This window comes from Pleurodeles waltl, chromosome 9, assembly GCF_031143425.1.
Source record: "Pleurodeles waltl isolate 20211129_DDA chromosome 9, aPleWal1.hap1.20221129, whole genome shotgun sequence".
Lineage (NCBI taxonomy): Eukaryota > Metazoa > Chordata > Amphibia > Caudata > Salamandridae > Pleurodeles > Pleurodeles waltl.
In genome coordinates this window covers 746,690,314-746,717,436 of record NC_090448.1, presented here as the reverse complement: position 1 = coordinate 746,717,436, position 27,123 = coordinate 746,690,314, and the positions used below count along the sequence as shown (strand labels likewise).

At 46.3% G+C, this 27,123-nt stretch overlaps 1 protein-coding gene across 2 annotated transcripts in view; it reads left to right on the top strand.

The window, feature by feature from the left end:
* Nucleotides 1–26,843, top strand: part of LOC138259907 (cofilin-1-like) — an 87,945-nt gene extending 61,102 nt beyond the window's left edge. For both annotated transcript variants that reach the window (XM_069207876.1, XM_069207875.1), the window contains exons 2-4: nt 2,289–2,593; nt 5,656–5,732; nt 25,982–26,843. In XM_069207876.1, the coding sequence (XP_069063977.1) occupies nt 2,337–2,593; nt 5,656–5,732; nt 25,982–26,094 (447 nt within the window). In that variant the 5' untranslated portion in view covers nt 2,289–2,336 and the 3' untranslated portion in view covers nt 26,095–26,843. The remainder of the gene's footprint in view (nt 1–2,288; nt 2,594–5,655; nt 5,733–25,981) is intronic.
* Nucleotides 26,844–27,123: the final 280 nt, after the last annotated feature.

The window sequence follows — 27,123 nt, the reverse complement described above, 5'->3', positions numbered from 1 at the left end:
CCAGATGCTGTCTCCTCCAAACCCTGATAATATTGAATGCAGGACTTTCACCTGTGGCATTCAATAACAATAGACTGACGCGCTGGCTAAGATACATTTTCCCTTTTCCCACTGTAGCGATAACAGCTGAAGACCCTTCTTCGTTAAATAGTCCAGCTGTTCTTTTCTTGGCATGGCAAGGCAGCCCCCTTTGTTAGGTTTCACCTAGACAGTGCATGTGCTGTCTCTGCGAGACACGTTGTTTACATACAGAGGGCATACAGCCCGCCCATAGCTCACCATTTGTTAACTTCAGCGTTGCTGTCCTTTCCTTCATCCCTACTTGTCATGGCTTGCAAGCGTCATGTCTTCTTCTTGTGTTTGGCCTTCCCCTAGAGCATTGACCAAGTTCTTGTGTCCATCCACTGCTCCTGGTTTTGGAGCTACTTTTTCCTTTGTGTTCAAGCAATCATATGAGTACTTGTGTCTTCAGTCCGTCTCCCATATCCCCTTCCATGGATCCCCTCCCACCTGCTCCCTTCCATGTTGCTTCTTATGTCACTCACCCACTACCCTTTACTCTTACTCTACACCACTGCACTTTATGCCACTTCTGTCTATTCTATGCCACTACACTCTAGTCTACACCACTCTACTCTACACCACTCCACTCTTCTCTTCACCACTCTACACTAGGCCAATGTACTCTATACCACTCTACTCCACACCTCTCCCTGCTGCAGCACTTTATGTCAACACTCTAAACTGCACCACTGTACTTTACGCCACTGCACTCTGTGCCACTCTATGTAATTGCACTCTACACTCTTCTAATCTACTCTGCACCACTCTACTCTATGCCACTGCACTCTAAGTTACCCTAATCTGTTCTGCACCACTCTGTGCTATGCCACTGCACTCTCTACAATGCTACTGTACTCTGACCCTCTAATATATGCCACTGCACCACTCTACAGCACGGCACTCTACGCCACTGCACTGTACTCTACACCATTCAAAGCCACTGTGCCACTCTACTCTGCACCATTGCACTCTGTCACTCTACACTGCACCACTCCATGACACTGTACTCTACTCTGCACCACTCTACGCCACTCCACACCAATGTACTCTACACCACTCTACTCTACATCACTACACTGTTCGCCACTTCATTCTACTCTAAGCCAATCCAAGCCACTCTACTCCACTCTACACCATGCCACTCCACTCCATGCTGCTATACAACAAGGCTTAAAGACACTGGCAAAGCCAATAGCTCTTGCCTGGGTGCAACCCACTGACTTTGCCAATGCCTGTTACACCTTGGGCTTGATTCACACCAGTAAACTTAGAGTTTTGTGTAAGGTTACTCATTTTTGCTATTCACAAACTATGATTTAATGGTAACTTTACTACTGCAGACCCTTCACAGTCAGGGAAGAGGACTCAGCAAATAAAATGATAGGACAGGCCCATCTTTTTATGTGTGGAGTTCTTCACCCTGTCTGCAGGTCGTTAAGTTACTATTAAATCATAGTTTGTAAATACCAAAAAAGAGTGAGCTTACACTAAATTGTAAATCAGCGCCCTTGTCTTTGGCTTGTCTCTCTTGGCTAAAGTGACTCGGGAGCCGGCTAGCACCAGCGCTTTACAAAGACATCATCCCTCCCCTGCAAGAAGCCTAGTGCAGGACTGATTGGCAGTCTACATCACACCCTGGTGAGGGGAGGTGGGAAGAGGCAAAAGTCGGGGGTCTGCGCGGGTACCATACACTATTTTCACAGGTTATTGGCCCTACTGAAATATGTCAAACTCTTCGCGGTGTAATTTTCCGACACCGGGACAAATTCAGCAGCGCCTGCCCATTGGCTGCTTTCTTTTCCGAGCAGCTGGAAAGAGGCGGAGAGGAGACTTTCCTATTCTAATTCCAGGTAGGCCCCTTACAAAGATCAAAGTAAAGGGGGCATTAAGCTTGCTTTTTTGCAGGTTAAATGTTACACTGTTGGGCCTTTCTGAAAAGGCGTATTACGGTTCATTGTCTTTACAAACCCAAGCTATGTTGCTGCAGGTATGTGGATGGTTGCAGTGTTGCCTTATAGGGCCTGGTGAAACAGCCTTTTCAGAATAAGCAAATGTACTTGGAGTGCCACTACAAGTTGTGGTGCTTTATTTGGCAGTGCCAGCTTTAGCCGGTAAGTCGGGCGTTTCATCCCTTTCCTTCTTTGGCATGGTCTGTAATTGGTCTGTAATTGGGCAACTGGCTGCACAGTCAAAGCACGTGAAATACTAACGCTTGTACTTTGTAGGCTTCCGGTGTCTCTGTAGCCAATTCTGTCGACGCCGCTTTCAATGAGATGAAGTTGAGGGAAAACATGACCACAGAAGAAATAAAAAAGAGGAAGAAGGCGATCATGTTACGCTTAGCGGCGGACCAAAGATCCATAATCGTTGACGAAGGAAAGGAGATCCTCGTGGGCGATTGTGATGAAATTGACGATGTGTACAAGCACGTCATCGACATGCTTCCAAAAGACGATTGCCGCTTTTGCCTCTACAACGCTTCATTTGAGGCCAAGGAACTGAAGAGGGAGAGTCTGATTTTCATATTCTGGTAAGCAATTTGACCGCTTTGGGTCTAGAGGCCTTGCGGCATCCCTGGCTTAATCGATTACAGGTTGTTGGTGATGGGAAACATAGTTTGTTTTTCACGTATGTGTTGCCAGGGGCCACGAGTGGCCATGAAAACAAATAAATGCCTTGTTGCATCATTGTTGTGGTTTTAAGTGGGGTTAGGGTGGATGCTTTTTGTGCAGAGAAATTTGCGATGCATTTTTGATTGGCTCTGAATGTTTTGGGAGCTGGTTGACACGGTTGGTGTGGCGACCTGCGTTTGTTTCCAACTTGCAGCAAGTTTTCGTCATACATTATACATTCATCACAATTTCACGTTTAAGTTATACCAGTCTTAGTTTAAAAGTTAATTCTCAGACATGTAGCAGTAAATATGTTTAGTCTGTCATGCTAGGTTTACAGCAAACATCATCCCCTGCAGATATATGAATGTCGATTTTCTTGACCTGATGTCAGTGCTTAATTTGTGCTTGTTGTTTCCGGTGCTCAGCACCGGCCCTTGCTGTTGAGGGCCGGTGCTTATTCTTCTGCCTCAAGCATTTGCCGCGTGCAAAAGACACATATGGAAAAGATGGAGGAAGGAAAAAACGAAAAAGCGTCACAAAGGGAGAAAGTAGTAAGTTGCAAGAGTGAGCTGAAGGGGCAGGGAGTGGCTTTATATTTATTAAAGAGGCCCGAGAAGGCTTCAGGTTACGCCGCCTCAGTATTCCGTGTTCACACATTTAATTGCATTAGCCGCGTGTTTAAGAGGAGGGCTTTCAGCAGAGGCACCTTTTTATTTACAAATTAAGCACTGCCTGATGTACTCCTGTCTCGTCTTATTGATGGGTTGTCCTGCTTCAGAAATGTAGAAAACTGGCAATCCTTTTACTTTTGTATGGCATTTTCAAAAGGTCCCTACATCAGTTTTTTTGCATAGCAATACAGCATATGGTATTAATTCTGCATTTGCTGCACAGAAGGGTTTCATACAGTTTGCTGCAGCAAGTCGAATTATATTGAGTAATTGATGTAACTTTCAAGTGCTGTTGTGAAGGCTTGCAGAGGAAATGTTTCTCCAACATTTTCTATAAGAGCTATCTATGTTCAATAAAAATCATCCCCAAATGCTATTATTAGTGTTGTAATAGTAACCACAAAAGACAAGGTTACATTAGTGCCCCCCCCCTGCAAGATTATCAGTAGTTATCACCTCCATGCATCAGACAGGATTGCCAGCAGTAATGCAAAAAAACTACATCAATTTAAACTGCCTCTCTATGAATAATAACTAGCAGATGTAGCTGCAATTCCCTAGCACCAAGCTAATAATATGAGTAATAAGCATCCCCAAAACAAGGTTTAGCAGTCAATTATCCACTTTAAAATACTTTGAAAACTAAACCAGTTTTCTATAGACATCAGCATATGAGTTTTACAGATACACATTTCTTGAATACACACTTGTCTGTTTTGGTATAGATATATGAATTCAACTAAGAAAAAGCTTCTAATATGGTAAACTGCACACAGAAGAGATAAACTTAGGCAGCTCACGAACCACTTGTTGGGGAAGACTGGCATAGGGTGATTATGAAAGAGGGACATATTTTTAGCCATAGTGTACTATATACTAGGTTACTAGGAGATGTGTGGAATACACTGTTGGCTTTTGCAATAATCTTCACTTGGCCTGTTTAGAAAGAAAACTTGAGCAGATGCAACTGGTCTGTGTTATTTGATGCCAGTAGCGATCTTTTAAGTTGTGATGCCGTGTACTATCAGATTGTATTTATTACATGCATTGGAGACTACTGTACATAAATGTCTGCCAATGGATTGGTATCCACTTTGTTATCTTCATTGCTTCACCTGCTGGGGTAAACAAAGAGCTTTACATGGAGTAAAGCATAGATATGGTTACTGTTGATCACATATGGATGAGTTGCTTAAATGTGTGTTATGTTCAGAGTACCTGTTTTGCACCTAGAGGAGCATGGCCCATCAACCGTTGGTAGCTGGGCCGTTATCAGTCACTGCTCAAAAAGTGCATTTGCAGATCCTTCTGCCCTCCTGGATGAGTCTGAGCTGGTTAGCGAAAGGCGCCTTTTACTGCTCGTCACTGTAATCTCCTCTTCCCAGTTTACAAAGCAAAGTTAAATGTAGGTAAGAGCACTGCTTCGACTGCATGTAGACTTCTGACATCAGAGGAATAGACAGAGAAGCGGAACACTGACGAAGGCATAGCTTCACTCTTTTTTTGTGTCTGCTGAAGATCAGTTTAATGTTTTAGATAAGGCTGCTTGTGAGTGGCTAAGAAACTGTCTGCTGTTGAGCTTGAAAATGAAAATGAATCTGAACCTGGGGGCAGGCTGGTCCCTTCACCAGTCTCCTTGTCAGTTTTGTAGGAGATTCCAGTGCGGGCCGTCCATTCTGTTCAGATCTTGAGTAGTCTTATCATGTCCTTCATAGCAGATCTACTGGTTTGACTGTGGACCCAAAGTCAAAAGACAACTGGCTAGCCTGCCTTCAGTGAGCTTCTAAAGCTGGCCTAATAGGAGGTGTTTCAACCTTGTGGTTTATCCATTTACCCTCCGTATTCCCTACCGTACCGGTGAAGTGGTATTCAATCCCATACTTGTATGTGAAGCAGCACCACTCAGATTTGAACTGTTACCAGTCAGCGAGCCAGGCACTTGTTGTTTACTGTGCCTTCCACTCATCCTTACTTTGTAGCCGATTTTCACACAAGACCTAGTTCAGAGGCAGATAACACGGCCAAGAACTATAGTATTCGCCAGAATTAATAGAACTAGTCTCCTAGAGATTTGAGGCAAACTGAAATGAGGTCCAAGCTGGTCCTGGCCCCAAATTGGGAGCAGGTTCCCTAAATGCTTGTGACCCAGTGGATGTTGTACCAAGTTGTTCGCTCACTTATTTATTTTTTCATAAATTTATGTTTGGTAAGTTCATGCTTTTGGGATTCAATGCAGTAGTCTTTTGACAAAGCATGTGAATGTCTAGAGTTGGTCTTATTTCAACCCTCTGCCCATTTCTTTTCAGGAATCCAAACAGCGCACCTTCGAAGAATAAAATGATATATGGTATCTCCAGGGAAACAGTTAAGAGGAAGCTTACAGGTAAAGAACAGTTTTGGTGTCTAGATATTCGGGAGGTTGGCAATAGAGAAGATCGGCTTACTTACTCTTACTTAGGACAGGGTGGGTTGGTTTCTTTCTTGACCATTTATTTTGTTTGGATTTAACAGTTGAAAAATCAATGTGTCCCAACTTAATTCTGTAATGCCCTTCCTCCTTAGTCACGCTTATTCATTCTTGCGGTGAGACAACGGCAAGTATGGTAATGCTCCTTGAAGCCGCTAGTCCTTGCTCTAGATGACAAAGTGGGACTTGTCTGTTTTTATGGAATCAGAGAGCGGCGTGGTGGGCCTGTGCAAGATAATAATATGCCTCAAAATGGCGTGCTGCAAAGCCCCCTTAGTGATATGGTTGCTGTACAATTCTCCAGCTTATTTATGCATGGCTGTTTGGCTGCCCGTGTTAGTTTTACTAGTAGTGTCTGAAGCTGAGTGAAGAAGCTTCACGACAAGGGAAACTGGATATTTTGGAACGAATACAGCAGTTGTGGGAGTATTACCCTTTTGATTGAGGCAATCCAGCTGGCCATTGAAATTGGAAATCGCATCCATTTAGATATGTTTGTGTCTCTTTTAGGCAGTTTTCCTATAGTTTCCCTCATGAGGGCATCAATATCTCCGAATATGTATACCCAGGTATCTGATTGTCCCCTCTCGCTATTTCAAGGGATAGTCTAGGACTGGTGCATCAGTGACAGAGGTCAGGGGCATTAACTGTGATTTAAACCCATTGATTATCAACCCCGACCACCTTCCAAAATGGGTTATTTTCGATACTGCGGGGTTGAAGTTGACCTCAGGGTCCTTTACTAGAAGTAGGATATCATCCATGTACAGGAAGGTCAAAACTGTGCTGTACCAAAAATGGATATCTCTGTTGAGGTCACCTCCTTCAGGTGACTTACCAAAGGTTCTAGTGCTAGGGCAAATATTATAGGAGATAGTGGGCATCCCTAGCTGGTCCCACGCTGTATCATTATTGGGGTAGACATTCGTTTAATCACTTTTATGTGAACCATGGGATTAATGTAAAGCAGTGATACTCAAAGTATGTCCGGCGGGGCGCTTGTGGCTCTCCCGACCTTCACACACGGCCCCCTGGTGAACAGCAGCACTGGGCAGTTGTATACTTGAGAGAGCACTAACCTTCAGAAAGGTGGTAAATACATGTGCACACGTTTATTTACAAGATAACTGAAGAAAAAGAAAAGGAGAAAAAAAAAGCCTGCGCCACTTAACTTTGTGAACACATTTATTTTTTAGGACATCTGCTACAAACGTACATAAAATTTACAAAGTATTTTCAAAATGCAAAACGTTTATTCATTAACATAAACAAGCGTTTCAACTTACTACATAACAGAAGTATTTTTTAAAGTGATAATTAAAAAAAAAATGAACGTAGAAACATTCATGCCTCCTCCCATCCTGACAACAATGCCAGTAGTGAACTAAGGTAAGTCAGTTGTCCCATCGAACCCTCGGGTGACTTATTATACATGAACAACATTATAGTTTATTAAACCAAACACAATAGAAGGTTTTGTGCCATGCGTTTCCTGAACACAATATATTTTAAAGTGCTCTTACATGTGAAATAAAGAAAATGGAGGCAAAGTGAAATAAAACAATTGTCTAGGATCACACAATTTGGTCATGTGGGGAAAGCCTGGATTGATCGTAGGGTTTTTAGTTTTACATTGTGCAATTCTATTTCATTCCAATTCAATAATGAAGTTACTTCTCTTTTCACTCTTGACTCTCCCAAGTTAGTGATAGCAAGAAGAGAAGGCTGGTAAAGGCATAGCGATTCATATACTGCAAAATACAGGATTGTCAAATCTGCAACTCTTCTAGAGACTAGGGGATTAATTTAGATGACAGTATGGACTGAAACCCTCAAAACATCTCCATAACTCACTGACCACACTATGAACATGCTTCGCTTTCCCAGCGCTCACCTTACCCCCAGCCCTCAAAGTCCCACTCCCATCTCGCTGGTGTCAATGTGGCCCTCAAGCACACCACAGACCATATTTTGTGGACCCTGGGACAATGGTTGTGAGTACCCATGGTGGAAAGTAAGCCTATCCATTTGAGCGCTGCCTTACCCAACCCATTCTGGACAGGACCGTTAGCATGTAGTGCCATTCTGTTGAGTGGAACGTCTTGGCGGTGTCTAGAAATAAGGCCACGTCCTTCATCTCTGCGTTGATTTGGTGTAGAACTGTGAAGAGCATCGTCAGGTTGTCTGACGTGGAGCAGCCAAGTACAAAACTGGGTTTCTCCAGAAGAACCAAGTCATGCAGCAGTGGTAGCAGTTGCACTGCCTGGGCTTTTGCCAAGATTTTATCATCCAAATTAGTAAGTGACAGAGGGCAGTAGGAGCCGCAATCATTTGCAGGCTTCCCAGGTTTAAGCAGCGTGACAACTAGTGCTTCTCTAATAGTAGGAGGGATTTCTCCCCTTTGGTTCACTCACCCATATACTTTCAATACGTCGGGAGCTAGGAGATCAATGTTCTCTTTGTAGAATTCACCTGGCAGGCCATCACTGGAGCTTTCCCATTGTTTGATTGCATTTTTAATGTTGTCTGCCATGAGACGGGCACATAGAACACTTCTCTATGCCTCAGCTATCCAGCTATCCAAAGGAATTTGTAAGAATTTTAGTAATGATGCAGTTCTGCCTCTGTATATCAATAGGTAGAGCAGTATAATGTTGTATAATAATGTGTGAAGTCTGCAAGAATTTCCGCTGAACTATGGATCTCTGTTTCGTTGGTGGTCCTTAATATAGCAATATAGGGGGTTATTACAACTTTGGAGGAGGTGTTCATCCATCCCAAAAGTGACGGTAAAGTGACAGATATACCACCAGCCGTATTACGAGTCCATTATATCCTATGGAATTCGTAATACAGCTGGTGGTATATCCGTCACATTTGGGACGGATTAACACCTCCTCCAAAGTTGGAATAACCCCCATAGTCTGCTGCCCAGAGTTGCTTAATTGGTCCAACCAGGTTGCACCCTAGTCTTTTCCCCTTGCCACAAGATCAGGTGGTTACATATTTGCCCAAAAAGTGTTAACACCCTGTCCGCTGCATTACTGTATTACAGTTGTTTATGTTGCATTTATTGAAGGACAGGTGTACTGGGCTTCTAGGTCTGAGAGCAGTCTTTCAACTTTAGTAAGGTCATGTTGTATGGATTTGATTATGTTGTTACATTTTGAAATGCATTCTCCCCATATAACCCGCCTTAGAGGCCTCCCACACCATTCCCTAGCTCTGTACAGAGTCCTTGTTGATTTCAAAGTATTCAGCTCTGGCCTGTCTGATACCATCCTTAAAGACTGTGGGGGTCATTACGACCTCCGCCCGCCAAGCGGTAACCGCCGTGCGGCCGCCAATGCGGGCGCACTCCCGCGGCCCCCATTACGACATCGCCGCTGTGGCGGCGGGTATGAGGCCGCAACATAGGAGCGGGCTCCTAATGGAGCCGGCGGTGTTGCGGCCGTGCGACGGGTGCGATAGCACCCGTCGTGCTTTTCACTGTCTGCTCTGCTAAGCTGGCCGGGGCCCTGTTAGGGGGCCCCTGCACTGCCCATGCCAGTGGCATGGGCAGTGCAGGGGCCCCCAGGGGCCCCAGGACACCCCTTACCGCCAGCCTCTTCCTGGCGGTGCAAACCGCCAGAAACAGGCTGGCGGTAGGGGTGTCATAATCCCCAGGGCAGCGCTGCTTGCAGCACTGCCCTGGCGGATTATCACCGCCGGGGCTAAAACGGCAGGAAACCGCCGGCCCCGGCGGTGTGACCGCGGCGCTACCGCCGCGGTCGTAATATGCCAGGAAGCACCGCCAGCCTGTTGGCAGTGCTTCCGTCGAAACAGCCCTGGCGGTCTTGGACCGCCAGGGTTGTAATGACCCCCTGTGTCAGGTAGCATTGTCGGCTGAAACTGCGATATACGGTTCATGCCATTACATTCTGGTAGGTGCAGTGACAGCACCACTGGTGAGTGGTGTGATGACGTTGTGGACATGTGGTCAACCTGTGCTCTCTATTCTGCTACATCCCTAGATCCCAAGCAGAAATCCAGACGGGATGCAATGCTGTGCCCTGGGGAGTAGAAGGTGTATTCCCGTCTATCTCCCACTCTATCTCACCACATGTCCACTAGTTCGTATTGTCACATAGTTTCTAAAATGGATGTTCTGGCCCTAGTATGTTTCTGGCCCTGGTATGTTGTCTATCTCTGGTTTTGCTGCTGTCTCTGGTGCTGTGAAGCATTAGATTGAAATCTCTCCCACAGAATGTCTTTGGTTTAAACCTCGGACAGTCTATTCTGTTTGCCTCTTCTCACAGCAAGGTGATTGTTACTATCATTCTCTATCATGATGGAGTACTGGACACATCTGCTACTCCTGTTTGAAAAAGGCTTTTAACATTTGTAGCTCCATGCTAGAAATGGGGTCACTAGTTGACAGAGGTATACACCCTGGTCCAAGTAGGGACCACAATCCGAGTCAGGTTAAGTCACACACAATCCAAATTATCCTGTGCCCACCCTCCAGTAGCTTGGCACTGAGCAGTCAGGCTTAACTTAGAAGGCAATATGTAAAGTATTTGTGCAATAAATCATACAGTAACACAGTGAAAACACCACAAAAATACACCACACAGGCTTAGAAAAATAGATAATATTTATCTGAATAAAATATGGTCAAAACAACAAAGATCCAATAAGCAAAAGTTGAAATATCACATTTTTAAAAGAGTCTTAGGGCCTGATTCTAACCTTGGCGGACGGCGGAGGCCGTCCGCCAAGGTTCGGCCGCCAAATGACCGCACCGCGGTCACAAGACCGCGGCGGCCATTCTAACATTTCCTCTGGGCCGGCGGGCGCTCTCCAAAAGAGCGCCCACCGGCCCAGAGGAAATGCCCCTGCAACGAGGACGCCGGCTCAGAATTGAGCCGGCGTAGTTGCAGGGGTGCGACGGGTGCAGTTGCACCCGTCGCGTATTTCAGTGTCTGCATGGCAGACACTGAAATACTTTGCGGGGCCCTCTTACGGGGGCCCCTGCAGTGCCCATGCCATGGGCACTGCAGGGGCCCTCTTACGGGGGCCCCGCGGCACCCCCTACCGCCATCCTGTTCCTGGCGGGAGACCCGCCAGGAACAGGATGGCGGTAGGGGGTGTCAGAATCCCCATGGCTGCGGAGCGCGCTCCGCAGCCATGGAGGATTCCCCCGAGCAGCGGAAAGTCGGCGGGAGACCGCCGACTTTCCGCTTCTGACCGCGGCTGAACCGCCGCGGTCAGAATGCTCGTGGGAGCACCGCCAGCCTGTTGGCGGTGCTCCAGTGGTCGGTGGCCCTGGCGGCCACCGGCCGCCAGGGTCAGAATGACCCCCTTAATCTTTAGAAAAGAACAGTTGTCTCTTTGTTACACACAGTACCTGGTATGTGTCAAAAATATCCACAGAGGAGACGGGTGGAAAAATAGGGTGTTGCATCAGATTTTCAGACACTGCACAGACAATGTGTCGTTTCTTTTCACGCAGCAAGGCGTTTGCGTCGTTTTTCACACGCAGTCTTGGTTCCTCACTGCGATGTGGATTTCTTTTGACACCCAGGGATAATGCAGGGAAAATCTTTGACATGCTGGAAGTAGGCACGTGTGCTGCATCGATCTGGTAGGCGATGCGTTGAATTTTCCATTGCAAGGCAGGTGCTGTGTCGAATTTCCGGTACGGAAGATGGGACAGCGTTGTTGCGGTCGACTGTACGGTGATTTCTCGGTTGCAGTGGAGGCTTTGCATTGATTCCAGCAGGCGGTACATCGATTTTCGACACACAAGGAATTTTCTGAAGAGATGGAGTCCTTTTGACCCTGAGACTTCAGGAAGCAAGCTCAATCCAAGCCCTTGGAAAGCACTTTTGGGGAAGGCATAGTCCTTCTCAGCACAGTCAGAGTCCAGCAGGGCAGCAGGGCAACAGCAAGGCTTTAGTCCTTCTCAGCAAAGCAGTCCAGATCAGTTCTTTGGGTAGCCAGGCAGGTCCTCTTGACAGAGTGCAGTTGGAGGTCCAGAAGTGTCTGAGTTGGTGGGGTCAGAGGCCCAGTTTATATACCAAAAAATGCCTTTGAAGTGGGGAGACTTCAAAGAATGGTTTTGAAGTGCACAAGTTCTCCTTTCAGTACAATCCTGTCTGCCAGGGTCCCAGTAGGGGGTTTGGCAGTCCATTGTGTGAGGGCAGGCCACTGGCCTTTAAAATGTAAGTGTCAGGCCCTCCACCCTTCGAGCCCAGGAGTGTCTGTGTTTGTGGTTGTCTGGGTGAAATGCACAAGGGAGCTGTCAACCAGCACAGACCAGACGTTGATTGGAGACAGGCTGTAAGGCACAGATGGTTTTAAAATGCAGAGAAATGCTCACTTTCTAAAAGTGGCATTTCTAAAATAGTAATATAAAATCAAACCCCACCAATGAGCGGGATTTTCTATTACCATTCTGTCCACACTAAACATGTCCTGGCTATCCCTTTTAGATCAGAATCTACCCCTCAAAAAGTATATGGGGGCAGTCCTAATGCTAGTCTATGAAATGAGCAGGCCACACAGTAGTGGAAAAAGAATGTAGGAGTTTTTCACTACCAGGACATATAAAACACATATGTACATGTCCTGCCTTTTACCTACATAGCACCCTGCCCTATGGGTTTCCTAGGCCTACCTTAGGGGTGACTTATATGTAGAAAAAGGGGAGTTTAAGGCTTGGCAAGTACTTTTAAATGCCAAGTCAAAGTGGCAGTGAAATTGCACACACAGGCTTTGCAATGGCAGGCCTGAGAAATGGTTAAAAGGCTACTCGTGGGTGGCACAATCACTCCTGCAGGCCCACTAGTAGCCCTGGGCACGTGTAGTGCACTTTACTAGGGACTTGTAAGTAAATCAAACATGCCAATTGGGGATGAACCAATGTTACCATGTTTAAGGGAGAGAGCATATGCACTTTAGTACTGGTTAGCAGTGGTAAAAAGTGCAGAGTCCTAAAACCAGCAAAACTAGAGTCGGAAAAGTGGAGGGAGGCAAGCAAGAAGTTGGTGGATGATCACCTTAAGGCTATCAGGTCTAACATGTGTCGCCCCCAGCTGAAAGTGGGGAGAGCTACCCAACCCCTTGGGAGCTCTTATCACTAAGGCAGAAGAATCTGGAGAGACCATCAGCATTGCCGTGGTCAGTCCCTGGGTGATGCTCCACTGCAAAGTCCATTCCCTGTAGGGAGATGGACCACCTCAAAGCTTACGATTTTCACCCCTCATCTGCATGAGCCATTTGAGGAGTCTGTGGTCTGTCTGAACCCGGAAGTGAATCCCAAACAGGTATGGTCTCAGCTTCTTCAGTGCCCAGACCACAGCAAATGCTTCTCGTTCAATGGCACTCCACCTCTGTTCCTGTGGTAATGGGCTTCTGCTAATAAAGGCTTCTGGTTGGTCTAGACCCTCCTCATTCAGCTGTGTTAGAACCGCCCCGATGCCATGGTCTGAAACGTCTGTGTGCAAAATGAACTCCTTGGAGTAGTCAGGGGCCCTGAGCACAGGTGCCGCGCACATGGCTTCCTTCAGAAAATCAAAGGCTTTCTGACAAGCCTCTGTCCAGATCACCAACCTAGGTTGCTTTTTGGAATTTAGTTCTGTTAAAGGGGCTACAATGGCGCCATAACCCTTAACAAACCTACAGTAGTACCCAGTGAGGCCTAGGAAGGCTCTCACTTCTGTTTGGGTTCTAGGTGGTTGCCAGGCCATGATTGTCTCAATCTTGGTCTGGAGGGGCTGCATCTTGCTACCACCCACTAGTTGTCCCAAGTGCACCACGGAGCCCTGCCCAATCTGGCACTTACTGGCATTGATTGTCAGGCTTGCCTCTTGCAGGGCCTGGAGCACCTCTTAAAGGTGGAGCAAGTGTTCCTCCCAGCTGGCACTGTAGATGGCAATGTTGGCTAGATAGGCGGTTCAGAACGCCTCCTTACCAGCCATGACCCCGTTAATCAACCACTGGAAGGTAGCGGGTGGCATTTTTCAAACCAAAGGGCATCACTCTGAACTGGTAATGTCCCTCAGGAGTTGAAAAAGCAGATCTCTCTTTGGCCCTCTCAGACAAGGCGATCTGCCATTACCCTGGTGTGAGATCAAAGGTACTGAGGAAATTGACAGCGCCTAGCCTGTCTATGAGCTCATCAGCTCGGGGCAGTTTTAGTGACTGAATTGAGACCCCGGTAATCCACGCAGAACCTAAGTTCTGGCTTGGCACCGGGTGGGACAGCCTTTGGTACCAGCACAGCAGGGCTGGACCAGGGACTGCTGGATTTCTCAATTACCTCTAGGACCAGCATCTTGACAACTTCATCCTTGATACTGGCTTTCACCCTGTTTGACAACCTGTAAACTTTATTCTTTACAGGGGTACTGTCTCCCATGTCAGTGTCATGGACACACAGGGGTGAGGGAAAACAGTGAGGAGTACTGCTCCAATAACTAGTAACTGTCACCTTGATGGTTAGGCGTCAGGTAGCACTGACCCAACCCTCTCCTGTGCAGAGAGGAGATCGGGGAGAGGTTCACTCTCTCCTCATCTGTCACCAGAAGCATCTTGACTTCAGACCTCTCAAAATGAGGCTTCACTCTGTTCACATGGAGTACCCGGAGGGGGTTTCTAGGGGACTGGAGGTCCACCAAGTAAGGTCTCCCCCTTACACTCCTTGATCTCATATGGGCCAGTCCAGCGGTCCTGGAGAGCTCTAGGCGCTACCAGTTGCATAACCCAATACTTTGTCTCCAGGCTGAAACTCCACCAGGGTGGCCTTCTGGCCGTCCCAACGCTTCATAACCTCTTGACTGGCCTCGAGGTTGCTCTTGACCTGTTTCCAGAAGTGGTGCATCAGTTGTGGAGGGCCAACATGCAGCTGACCACATCCTGGGGGGTTTCTTGGGAGCTTTCTCCCACCCCTCTTTGCAAATGCTTAGGGGTCCCCTAGCAGTGTACCCATAGAGAAGCTCAAAGGACTGAATCCTACCCCCTTGTGGGGTACTTTGCTTATAGAGAGGTACCCCAGAAGGGGGTAGGGTTCCCACTGATACCTCATGGCCTCAGGATGGCCTGCGATTATACCCTTCAAGGTCTTGTTGAATCTCTCAACGAGACCATTGGATTGGGGATGATAGGGTGTGATGAACCTGTAGGTCACCCCAAACGCATCCCACATGGTCTTCATGTATGCAGCTATGAAGTTAGTGCCTCTGTTAAACACTAACTCCTTGGGAAACCCGACACGGGTAAAGATCCCCATCAGAGCTCTGGTCACAACTGGTGCAGTCACCATCATCTGAGGGATTTCCTCTGGGTAGCCGGTGGCATGGTACACCAAAACCAGGATAAACCTGTTGCCTAGGGCAGTTTTGGGGTCTAATGGACCACTGATGCAGATGCCCACCCTTTCAAAGGGTGTGCCATCAACGGGAAGTTGGGTCAGGGGGGGCCTTGAGGTTTTTCCCTGTTTTCCCACTGGCCTGGCAGGTAGAACAGGACCTGCAGAATGCATCTGAGGCCCTCCGTATCCAGGGCCAATAGAAGTGGGTGACAAGGCTGGCAAAGGTCTTGTCTTGCCCTAAATGTCCTGCCAGAGGGATGTCCTGCGCCAGGTCCAGTAGGAAGGCCTGGTAGCACTGGGGGACCACCAGCACACGTGCTGCCCCAGCCTCCAGTACCTTAGGCTCACTGTAAAGGAGATTGTTCTCCCAATAGATAAGATGATCACCAGAAGCTTCACCTACTGCTTGGGCTGAGGCCTGTTGGCTCAAGCCCACAAGAGTGGGACACTCTTTCTGAACCTTGCAGAATTTCTCCCTGGTCGGCCCACCCTCAACTTGCCAGTGAGCAAGCTCAGGTAGGTCACCCAGGGCAGCAATGTCCTCCCCTATTGGCTCAGGGGCCTCCTCCTCAGGGACCCTGTCAACCACTGTGGGAACTTTTGAGACCGGTTTTCCGCGCCCCTTGCCCCTCTTCTTGGCAGCTGTCCGGGCCATTCCTCCAGGGTCCAGACGACCTTGAATCCCCTCCCAGGCAGCCATGGACCTTGTGGTCATGAAGACCCACTCAGTTAATCCCAACATCTTCAAGTGAGACCTTAGCTCTACCTCCATCCAGGTAGTGTGCTCAAGGTAATTGCTTAACAAACAATCTACAGGCATGGCAGGACTCATAGCTACTTTCAAAGTACCAGAGACCCCCTCCCACTCAAAGGGAACCAGAGCTACCGGTAGGTGGCTCTCACGATTGTCAGTGACTATGACTTGGTAGAATGTGTTCAGTAGGAACTGCCCAGCTGACACCAGCACCCCTGACAGTAGTCACGCTGGCTCCTGTGTCATGCAGAGCATCCACCGGTTGACCATTACTGGTGACCCACTGCCTATACTTGGAAGTATTGGCAGGCATGTGGGCTTTTGTCACCATTTGTGAATCGCCTAGGGACATTAGGCTTACCTTTGTCTGTTCCCCAAAACTAACTGCGACTACCTCTTCCCCGAGTGCTACCCTAGCCTACCCAGGTGTCTGTCCACCAGTGGGAGGGGGTTATGCCCTCTTTGGACATTTGGAGTCACCCTTAGAGTGACCATACCTGGAGCACTCTGTACATTGGGGTACAAACCTCCCTGTCTTATGGTCAAAGAACCCTTTCTTTTTAGAATCAGACTGGGACTGGTTACCGTTACTCCCTGGGGAATCATTTTGGGGGCCTTTTGAGAACTCCTTATTTTTAAGTTTTTCTCCCCCCTCTTCCTTCTGTTGGGAACCCTGACCACCTTTGTGGGTGTTCCCTCCAGATACCTTTTTGGACACTCTGGTGCTAGACCAGAGGTCCGCCTCCTCAGCAAGCTTCCTGGGATCAGTCAGCTTACTGTCAACTAGGTGCTGGCACAACTCTGTAAAGCAAACACTGAGCATATGCTCCCTCAGGATTAAATTGTACAAACCTATGTTATCATTTACTTTACTGCCCTGCACCCAGCCATCAGTGCCTTACTGGAAAAATCAATAAAGTCTACCCAGCTTTGGTTGGGGAGCATGTTACTGTCTCTGAATCTCTGGCAATACTTTTCAGGGGTAAGTCCAAATTTGGCAAATAAGATGGCTTTTATAGGGGTGTACTTGGTCTGGTCCCCAGCCTCTAATGTGAGAAGTGTGTCCCTCCCAAGTGTCGGCACATGTTTCCACAAGCCCGCCCCCCCATTGCTCTTCAGGAACCCCATGAGCCCTTAGTGCAACTTCATTTGCAGAAAATCACTTATCACTGTCATCTCCCACCACATAACTTGGCACCAAATCCTTGGGCATACGAACCTTTATGTCTCCAGCAGGTCCTGTCTGTATGCTACCACAGTCACTGCTGGACTCAGACTGCCTAGACTTGAGCTGCAGCTCTATTATACTCAGTTCATGAGCTAGCAATAGTTTTTTCTCTGCCAAGGCCCTCTGAGCCTTCCTTTCCTCTGCCTCCATTTGCAATTTGAACAACTGCAGCCGTATTTCTCTCTCCTCTCTCCTTTCCTCTGCGGCCAGGCTGTGATTTGAGACACTGCTCCCTACTTTGTCGGGGGGCACAAATTCAAGGGTGTCACCCACCACTACTGTTGTCAAATCATCAGGAGTGCCATCCACTTGCTCTCCCAACTCAACATGCTCCTGTGAACGGGCTTCTGCCCAGGCCATCAGCGCCTTTTGGCACTCCTCCTTCTTGGAGGCTTCCCGGGTAGGTACTCTCATCCCCTTGCAGAACACTTTTAGCTGGCTGACAGTGTATGCCTCCAGCTTGGCTAGGTCAAACTCTCCAACTCCACTTGTGGACCCAGCCGGAAACATGTTGTATAGGCTTAGATTAGAAAAATGTCAAGCATGGAAATTGTAGCAAAAAATAAAACAAATCAAATTGACCATTAACTGTGCATAGGTAGTATACACGTAGCTATTGTATGGCACTGCACAAACACAAGTCCTATCCTCACCGCTGATCACCAATGTTAGAAATGGGGTCTCTAGTTGGCAGAGGTATACACCCTTGACGAAGTAGGGACCACAATCCTAGTCAGAGTAAGTCACACACAATCCAAATTATACTGTGCCCAACCTTTGGTAGCTTGGCACTGAGCAGTCAGGCTTAATTTAGAAGGCAATGTGTAAATTATTTGTGCAATAAATCATACAGTAGCACAGTGAAAACACCACAAAAATATACCACACAGGCTTCGAAAAATAGATAAAATGTATCTGAATAAATTAAGGTCAAAACGACAAAGCTGCAATAAGCAAAAGTTTAAATATCACTTTTTAAAAGGTTTAAGAGTCTTAACCCTTAGAAATGAACAGTTGTCTCTTTGTTACACACAGTACCTGGTATGCGTCAAAAATATCACGCACAGAGACTGCAGAGGAGGAGATGCATGGAAAACTAGAGTGTTTTGCTTCGGATTTTCCAACGCAGCACAGCCGATGCATTATTTCTTTCCACCCGGCAAGGGGTTTTCGTAGTTTTTTGGTGTGCTGTCTTGGTTCTTCACTTGCGATGCAGAGTTCTTTTGACGCCCTGGGACAATGCAGGGAAAATCCTTGACACGCTGGAAGTAGGCACGGGTGCTGCGTCGATGCAGTAGGCGATGCATCAAATTTCCCGTCTCAAGGCAGGTGCTGGGTCGCATTTCCAGTGGGGGCTGCAACGTTCCGGTCGGCTGTGCAGCAATTTCTCTGTCACAATGCAAGCTTTGCATCGATTCTGGCAGGCGATGCGTCGATTTTCGATGCAGGAGTTTCCTGAAAAAATTAAGTCTTATTGTCTCTGACACTTCAGAAAACAGGAGGCAAGCTCAATCCAAGCCCTTGGAGAGCACTTTTGGGAAAGGCAGAGTCCTTCTCAGCACAGTCAGAGGCCAGCAGGGCAGCAGTTCTTCTCGGCAAAGCAGTACGTATGAGTCATTTGGGCAGCCAGGCAGTTCCTCTTGAAAGGGTGCAGATGTAGGTCCAGAAGTGTCTGAGTTGGTGGGGGTCAGAGGCCCAGGTTATATACCCAAAAATGCCTTTGAAGTGGGGGAGACTTCAAAGAGTGGTTTTGAAGTGCACAAGTTCCATTTTCAGTGCAGTCCTGTCTGCCAGGGTCCCAGTAGAGGGTTTGGCAGTCCACTGTGTGAGGGCAGGCCACTGGTCTTTAAAATTTACGTGCCAGGCCCTCCGCCCTTTCAGCCCAGGAAGACCCGTTCAGTATGCAGATGAATGGAGGTGTGACTGAGTGTCCTGTGTTTGTGGTTATCTGGGTGAAATGCACAAGGGAGCTGTCAACAAGCACAGACCAGACGTTGATTGAAGACAGGCTGTAAGGCACAGATGGTTTTAACTGCAGAGAAATGCTCACTTTCTAAAAGTGGCATTTCTAAAATAGTAATATAAAATCCAACCTCACCAATAAGCAGGATTTTCTATTACCATTCAGCCCATACTAAACATGACCCGGCTATCCCTTTCAGATCAGAATCTACCCCTCAAAAAGTATATGAGGGCAGTCCGAATGCTAGTCTATGAAAGGAGCACGCCTCACAGTAGTGGAAAACGAATTTAGGAGTTTTTCACTACCAGGACATATAAAACACATATGTACATGTCCTACCTTTTACCTACATAGCACCCTGCCCTATGGGTTTCCTAGGCCTACCTTAGGGGTGACTTATATTTAGAAAAAGGGGAGTTTAAGGCTTGGCAAGTACTTTTAAATGCCAAGTCAAAGTGGCAGTGAAATTGCACACACAGGCCTTGCAATGGCAGGCCTGAGACATGGTTAAAAGGCTACTCATGTGGGTGGCACAATCAGTGCTGCAGGCCCCCAAGTAGCATTTAATTTACAAGCCACAGGGACATGTAGTGTACTTTACTAGGGACTTATAAGTAAATCATATATGCCAATTGGGGATGAACCAATGTTTCCATGTTTAAGGGAGCGAGCATACGCACTTTAGCACTGGTTAGCAGTGGTAGAGTATGCAGAGTTTAAAACCAGCAAAAACTGTGTCAGAAAAGTGGAGGGAGGCAGGCAAAAAGTTGTGGGATGACCATCCTAAGGCTGTCAGGTCTAACACTCCACGACACTGCAGCCACCTGGCTCCATCTCCTTTATCCCCAACCAGTACATTATGTGTCGCATGTTTGTCCACTAGCCCCTCCTGGTCTAAAACGCATCTATTTGTAAACAACCGAGTTATGGCAGAAGTGTTGTACATAATAACAAGCTCCTGCATCATATCAAAACCATCAGATGTTAACACAGATCATAGGTCAAAATAATTGGTAACATAATGTGTTATAATCGCATTTATACACTATGTGGCATGAGGCTTTGAATCGATATAAGGTAATTCAGTGGCAACTCTGGCAACTTTCCATACTCCACCAAGCCCCTCCACACAATGCAACACAGTGCTAATCCATGTCACCTTGCCACTCTACTCTACACAGTGCCACTCCAAGCTAGACAATAGATCTCACATAGGAGAGACCTATTGGCTTACTAATGCTGGTTTTAATCATATGTTCTTAATCTAGGTACCTCATCCACTCCATCAGTGATTAACATTTATCCTTCCTGACAAATGTGTCCCACTCTCCTGTGTGCTTCTCGAATTTTCTAATCACATTTAGAAAGTGTTCATTTCTTGTCCATCATGCTTGATTTTAATGCATCATCCTTTGGTTACCCCCTTGAAGGCCTTCTATTGATCATAGCATTAGACATAGTTCTTGTATTTTTTTAAAACTAGTTATTCACTTCAGTTTTAATGATTTCTTGGAATGCTGTGTCATCAAGCTAAGCAGATTCGAAACTTCAGGTATCACTTTGTTTATCTAGTGTAAGCATTAATGGATTATGACCAGATATTGTCCTGCTAATGTTTCCATCAAGTAAGTAGAGGCCTACAGTTCCGGAGAGCACAAACTTTCCATTTGTATATGTAGGTCATGGAATGCAGAGTATTCCCTGCTGCTCAGGTAGCCACTTTGTCCAACAACCTGTCACTTTCCAGGTGTGGGCATGTGATTTTAGGATGCTCAAAGCACCAAGGAGGGCCCTGGAGGGTGGTGGGGGAGGAGGGGTTTCCCTCTCATGCCAGGACACATACGCAGTTAAAGTTGCAGCCTAACAGCACTGGGTAATGTAGACAACCTGGAATGTTTGTTCAAGAAGTCTGCCTGAAAGTAGGTTTCCTGCATCCTGACCCTCCTTTTTATGCAGGTATGAATTTTACATCTTTAAGCTACAAAAGTCGGTACTTAACTTGTGCCCTAATCTACAAACCAGATCTCCCTCCATGTAAGCTGCCATCTTTGCATTATCTAGTCTTTGGTTGCCCGCTCCATTGTGATCTTTCTATGTTACCATTAACTTTATTTCCCTACCAACCCCTTACCCCACCCAAGAAAGGAGTGAGCTAGCAGCCTATAATCAAACACAAAGAACTTTCTCTTCTCAAGCCCAAAAGATACAGATACAGTGGGAGGAGCTGGTCATATTTGTGGGATGCTGAGCCAACCGACCCCAGTAGTCTCACAATTATGGTAAGATTGTTGCCCTTTCATATAATCGTTCTCAATCGGAGGATGAACTCGTTGGAGGTTTTTTCTGTAGTCCATCTAATTTTCCAGGACTCTTCTTAGCTTTGGACCCAAGGCATTCCCATTGCTCAAATAAGCAGGCTGGGCCATCTTTGAGCACTTAAGGTCTCACTGGGAACAATAGCATGTAGCACAGTAACATTTCCCTCAGCCAAGAAGGTGCACCTGCTTGAACAGCAACATAATAGTCGGATAAGATTTAAAAGTTGCAGTTATCAAAAGTAAGCTGCCTTTTACATGCATTTCCCTGGATGAGTTCTGTTGTGCTAGTTTAATGTTCATACCACCAATTGATTGGATTGGCATGACGGTGGAAAGGTGCAGAATAGTACACATTGGGCCCCCTCCACCACTAAGAACTGAACCCCCCTCCCTTTAAGCTGACCACTTTTGCAGGTCATGTCTTGATAAAGGCAACCTGGTCTGTTTCATCTGCTTTCTTAGATAGATCAATTACAGGGATTCCAAGCCTCAAATGGGTCTCTGGGTTTTCAGCTCTTATTTAGGAGCTGCATTTGTTTTTTTAAATGAGGTAGAGGTCATTTGCAAGGGTTTAAGCATGGGTCTATTGGTTTCAATTCTATCTGGCAGTTTTTCAGCTGCTCTTAAGAAATTCATGTCAATCACTATCAAGTGAGTCTTGTGCGCAAACGTTTATGGTAATAGCTTGTCTTGTCTTGATCTTCGGTAGTGTCAACTCCCCCTGAGATGCATCCTAGTGGCCCACAGAACTGGGGCAAACTCCAACTCCCACAGAGCATGCCAGGAATCTCAGTCTCATCTTTGACAGCAAACTCACCATGAGTTCCCAAGTCAATGCAATGTCATCCTCCTGCTTCTTCATCCTGCGCATGTTACGTAAGATGTATAAGTGGCTTCCCCAAAATGCGGGCCACACCTCCACCAAACCCAAGCCCTCATCACCAGTCAACTGGACCACAGAAGCACCCTCTATGTGGGGAAAGAGGTTTACCTAGTTGAAAGACTACAGATCATCCAGAATGCCGCAGCAAGACTCATCCTGGATCTCACTCGTCGCACCCACATCACTCCCACCTCCCCCACCTAAAAATACGCCACTGACTCCTGGTTCAGAAGAGGTGCCAGTTCAAGCTCCTCACTCACGAGTTGAAGGCCCTGCATGACTCTGGACCTGCCGACATCAGCCATTGCCTGAGATTCCACAAACCCTTCAGACACCTCCGCTCTGCTTCCCTCGTGTTGGCCCATACCCCCTGCAAACAGGAGCAATCTCCTACTCCTATCTCGCAGCCAAACTGGTACATCGTCCCCATGCAACACAGGACCTCTCCTGCTCTACAGGAGTTCCGTAGAACCCTGAAAACATGGATCTTCGACTGAGACCCTGCCAGCACCGGGATACCCTCACATGTGATAAGTCATGCTCTAGAAGTCAACTGATTGATTGATTGATAGCTTCCAGTATGTAATCTGGGATATCCATCTTGACTAAGTGCCAGAAGTCCTTAGCATGGTAGTTACACTTCAGACTTCAATACATATATGATCAGTAGTGTTACTGTATATTTGATGTGCCTAATTTTTATTGGAAAACTTCAACAAGAGTTGGTAACTGTCAACTTGTTGAAGTCTTGGAAAGGGGTGGTGTCAATTAGGTGGCTGGGCAGACTGTGTGGATGCTATGTTGCACTTGGTTGTGAATTATTTACACCATTTCTTGAGTTTCACTGCTGATCAATGTACACTGACTTTCTTCAGTCTGATCTCCGGACGACATGCATCAACTGTTTAAATGCCTCTTCTCCCCTATGCAGGGATACAGTAGTCTTGGTGGGTGAGGTGTAGGTGCCTGACATTATGTGGGGTGGGCAGTATACCCTGGAGTAATTAAACTGTAGTAATGAAGTGCACTTTAGGATAATTATGAGTTTTTGGTTGATTTCTATCTCCTTTTTGGCTGCTTCATATTTGTAGGCCGCTGCACATAAAAGTTTTTTGAGTTTATCAGACGGCTTCAGATTCTCTTGAATGTCTTAATTGTCCATCATAGGCTCTTCCTGCTCAGTCTGTTGCAGTTGTTCTAGATCTTGCTGGGTTTGCGAGCTGTGTGCCTTGGGGGATTTATGCCTACCTATCTATTACAGCGGGGATAAAACTGCTTCCCTGGAAGATGTTGGGAGTGCGGCAAGGGTGCAGCATGCTGCTGTATTTCACTTTAATTTAGTGGCTATCTCAACAGTGTAATCTGTGGTTAAGTTTAGTTGTATGCTAAAATTGAAATGCACTGGTCTGAACAGTATATTTCCATTGAATAGCTGCAGGTACAGAGTACCTTCTACACTCCACCTTGGAAGGATGTACGTAGTTCTGATCACTCCTATGGGGCCTCCTAAGCTAAGGCATGAAGCTTTTAAAATTTCATACGCCATTGCACATGTCATACCTACTTGTGTGTTAATGGGCAACAGTCTTCCCAGTAATGAACATAAGAAACTTACCGGACCCCTTACCACAAACGGCTTCCTCTTGTTTAGGAGCCCAGGGTTTTTGTACCTTCTCTGGCCCCATGGAGCGCAAACATGTACACATCTCAATGCCTCCTTCATTGTAGTAGTCCCCTGGTGCCGCAGGCAATCCAGGTCCTTTGAGGCTCTTTAAATATTTACCCATGTGCTCCAGATGCTGATACGATTTAGACTGCGACTACGTCTCAACCTCTGCCCTTATACAGCCGCCAGGTCCCGAGTTTGGCTTGGTATCCACCTTTCTCTTGGCTCCTAAGGCAAGTCAGTGCAACATCCATTGATTCGTATGATGCCCTGCGCTGCCCATCTGCCCTCAACTGACTTACCTTGCAGTAGATTAATCAGCATTCGTCTCACAATGCAGATTTGTTTGGTCTGACTTACTCTAGGCCCATAGTGCCATATGGCTGCCATATTGGGGGCACACTTCATGGCGATTTATGAAGGGGAGAATGGAGATTGTTTTGCTCCATAACCTTGAAAGATCAATCGCCGCAGTGCCGCTACACTATCCACCCTCTGTATGACAAAATTTAGGGTCAAGAATAATGCTTTAAAATGTGGACGGCCAGAAAGGAACTCCCTGGCCCAAGATCGAAAACATGCAAATTTGATTTGTCCATTTTTGATTGCCATGGTACCATTAGTCATTTTGACATTCATCTACAATATTCTCCTGGTTCAATTTAGCTAGATTCCAAATGTAAGCTTTGTCTTTCATTGGACTAGATCCTTTCCACCAGTCCAGTCATACATGATTCTGGAACATTGATTTTAGGACCTCATTTGTTACTCTGGTTTTCCATTCTTCGGTTCTCCAGCTTTGTCTTTCATGGATTCATGTGCTTCAATTAGTTTGGTGAAGCTGAAAAGATTTTATTCGAAATTAGCACCAAACAGTATTCACGTGTCCTACGTCATTGAGGTGAATGTGCTGAGCTCTCCATTGCACCTAAAGGCAAACGTAGGCTAGACTTGCACCGCACGCTGGAAGTCAGGGGGTCATGGAAGAGAGCTTCACTTTACCAGTTTGTTCAGCTGAAATTATGTTAAAATACTTATTTTCTCCCCTGGCGTTTCTTGGACCTGTCCCATCTTGTGCATTGCAGCAAGTTCTTTTTGGGTGATCCTCTTGGCAGTGATTTTGCACCATATATGCGCTTTGGAATAATACATAATCAGCTCTTTGGGACTGCTGTACATGCTTGTAAAAGATTTTTTTGTTGTTAGGCACTTATTGTAGCTCTGCTTCCTGTGCCCCTCAGGGCGGTAAAGTTACCCGTGCAAAAACACGCTTCAGAAGCTGATGATTATTGAAATCGGAGACTAGCCCTTTACCTCTGTGTGTAAAAGGAAGCATGATTCTCTGCTAAGTACCAGAAGTCCTTTGTGTAGTAGTTGCACTTCAGAAAGCTATATTAATATGATCAGCAGTGTTATTGATTGTTTAATGTGCCTATTTTCTTTAAACACTTTCAACAAGTATTTGGTAATTGTGAACTTGCTGAAGTCTTGGATAGGAGTGGCATTCATTAGGTGGCTGGGCAGGCTGTGTGGATGCTATGTTGCACTTGATTGTGTATTGTTCATCCCATTCTTCGATCTGATCTCCTGACGAGATGCATCAACTTCACGACTGCCTCTATCCGCTCCTCTACGCAATGATACAGTAGGCTAGCTGGGTGAAATTTAGGAGGCTGGCATTAATGAAATGCGCTGTAAGCCTAATGGTTAGTTTCTGGTTGACTTCTAACTCCTTCGCTGCTTCATATTTGCTGGCTGCTGCATGTTTAAAGTTTTGGTAGTTTTTCAGACGGCTACAGATTCTCTTAAATGTCTATCCTTTTTCATTTTCGCATTCCCCTGGCTCCTAAATATTCCGTGGCATAGATAGTGCATTCTGAATTCAAGCAATACAACTGCTGGTCAATTGATGATAGGCACTCTGCATATTGCAAGAGTCGTTTTGTCAATGGACGTTACAGTAGCATATAGGTGTAATTTTCTTTTTTTTCTTTTCAGGAATCCATTTTGAGATTGTAGCAAACAAATTAGAAGATATCTCAGATCGACGCAACATAGCTGAAAAGCTTGGAGGTTCCGCTGTGATCAGCATGGAGGGCAAACCTCTATGAAGCTGCAATCTTTGTGCCAGGTGCTGAAGGAGCTTCCACCTTTACGTCTTTGTTTGTGTGTGTTGGGGGGGGAGCGGTTCAGGAGTGGGGTTTAACATCTTATCATGTTGTTCTTCTGCTCCTAATCTGTCCCTTCCCTTTGCATGTCAAGAGCTTAATGTCTGATTCCAATTGAACCATCCCATAGCCAGCCTTCAGTCTGTAAGTGATTGCTGTCCAAACAATTTGCCAAACTTGTAGCTTAGTATACAATCTACAGATTACTCCATCTGAGGTTTTCCAGAGGGTTGACTACTAACAAATGGTGCCATCTTAAACTCCATATCTTAGTTTGTTTCGCACATTCCACTTTTTTTAAATTAAGTATTTTGTTCATTCTGCTTGAGAGAGAAATTCATTTGTTTTGTGAAACAATTGATTTTTTTGGCTTTGACAGTTCGCAAATATTCTTAGCACCACCCTATAGCATTTGTGCTGGCTGGGGTTTTCTCAAGTGCATTCCAAGTGGATCAGTCCAACAGCTCATTCCCTCAGCACTTTCCTCCTCCTCATCCCATTAACCCATGTAGTGACACTTTGCATAGTGGCAGAATCTGAGCAGTAGATCCTCCCAAAATGCTTCTGCATGAACCCCACCCTAAAGGTCCCGCAAACAATGAACATTGACTCCTTGCAAGAATTACAAAGCACTTTCCATCATCTGTTGTATCCTTACTCAAAATTAGCTTAATAAAAAAACAAACTGGTTATTTTTGTGCATTAATGTATCGCTTGCATACCGAGGCATTCTTGACTTGGTGGTTCTTTTACTTGTAGGGCTGTATCAGTTGCAATGTGTTCATAATAAATGCTGGAATGGGATTCCTGCTTACAATACTAATGCGTGCTGTAACAGAGGGAAGACAGAGTGGGGAGAAGGACAATGGGCACCGGCGGAGGTCCTGCCACATTACAGTGACTATATCTATGTGTAAAAAAACTTTCCTTCGGTCACCAGTAGGTATAGGTAGTTATAGTTAGGACCTTGTT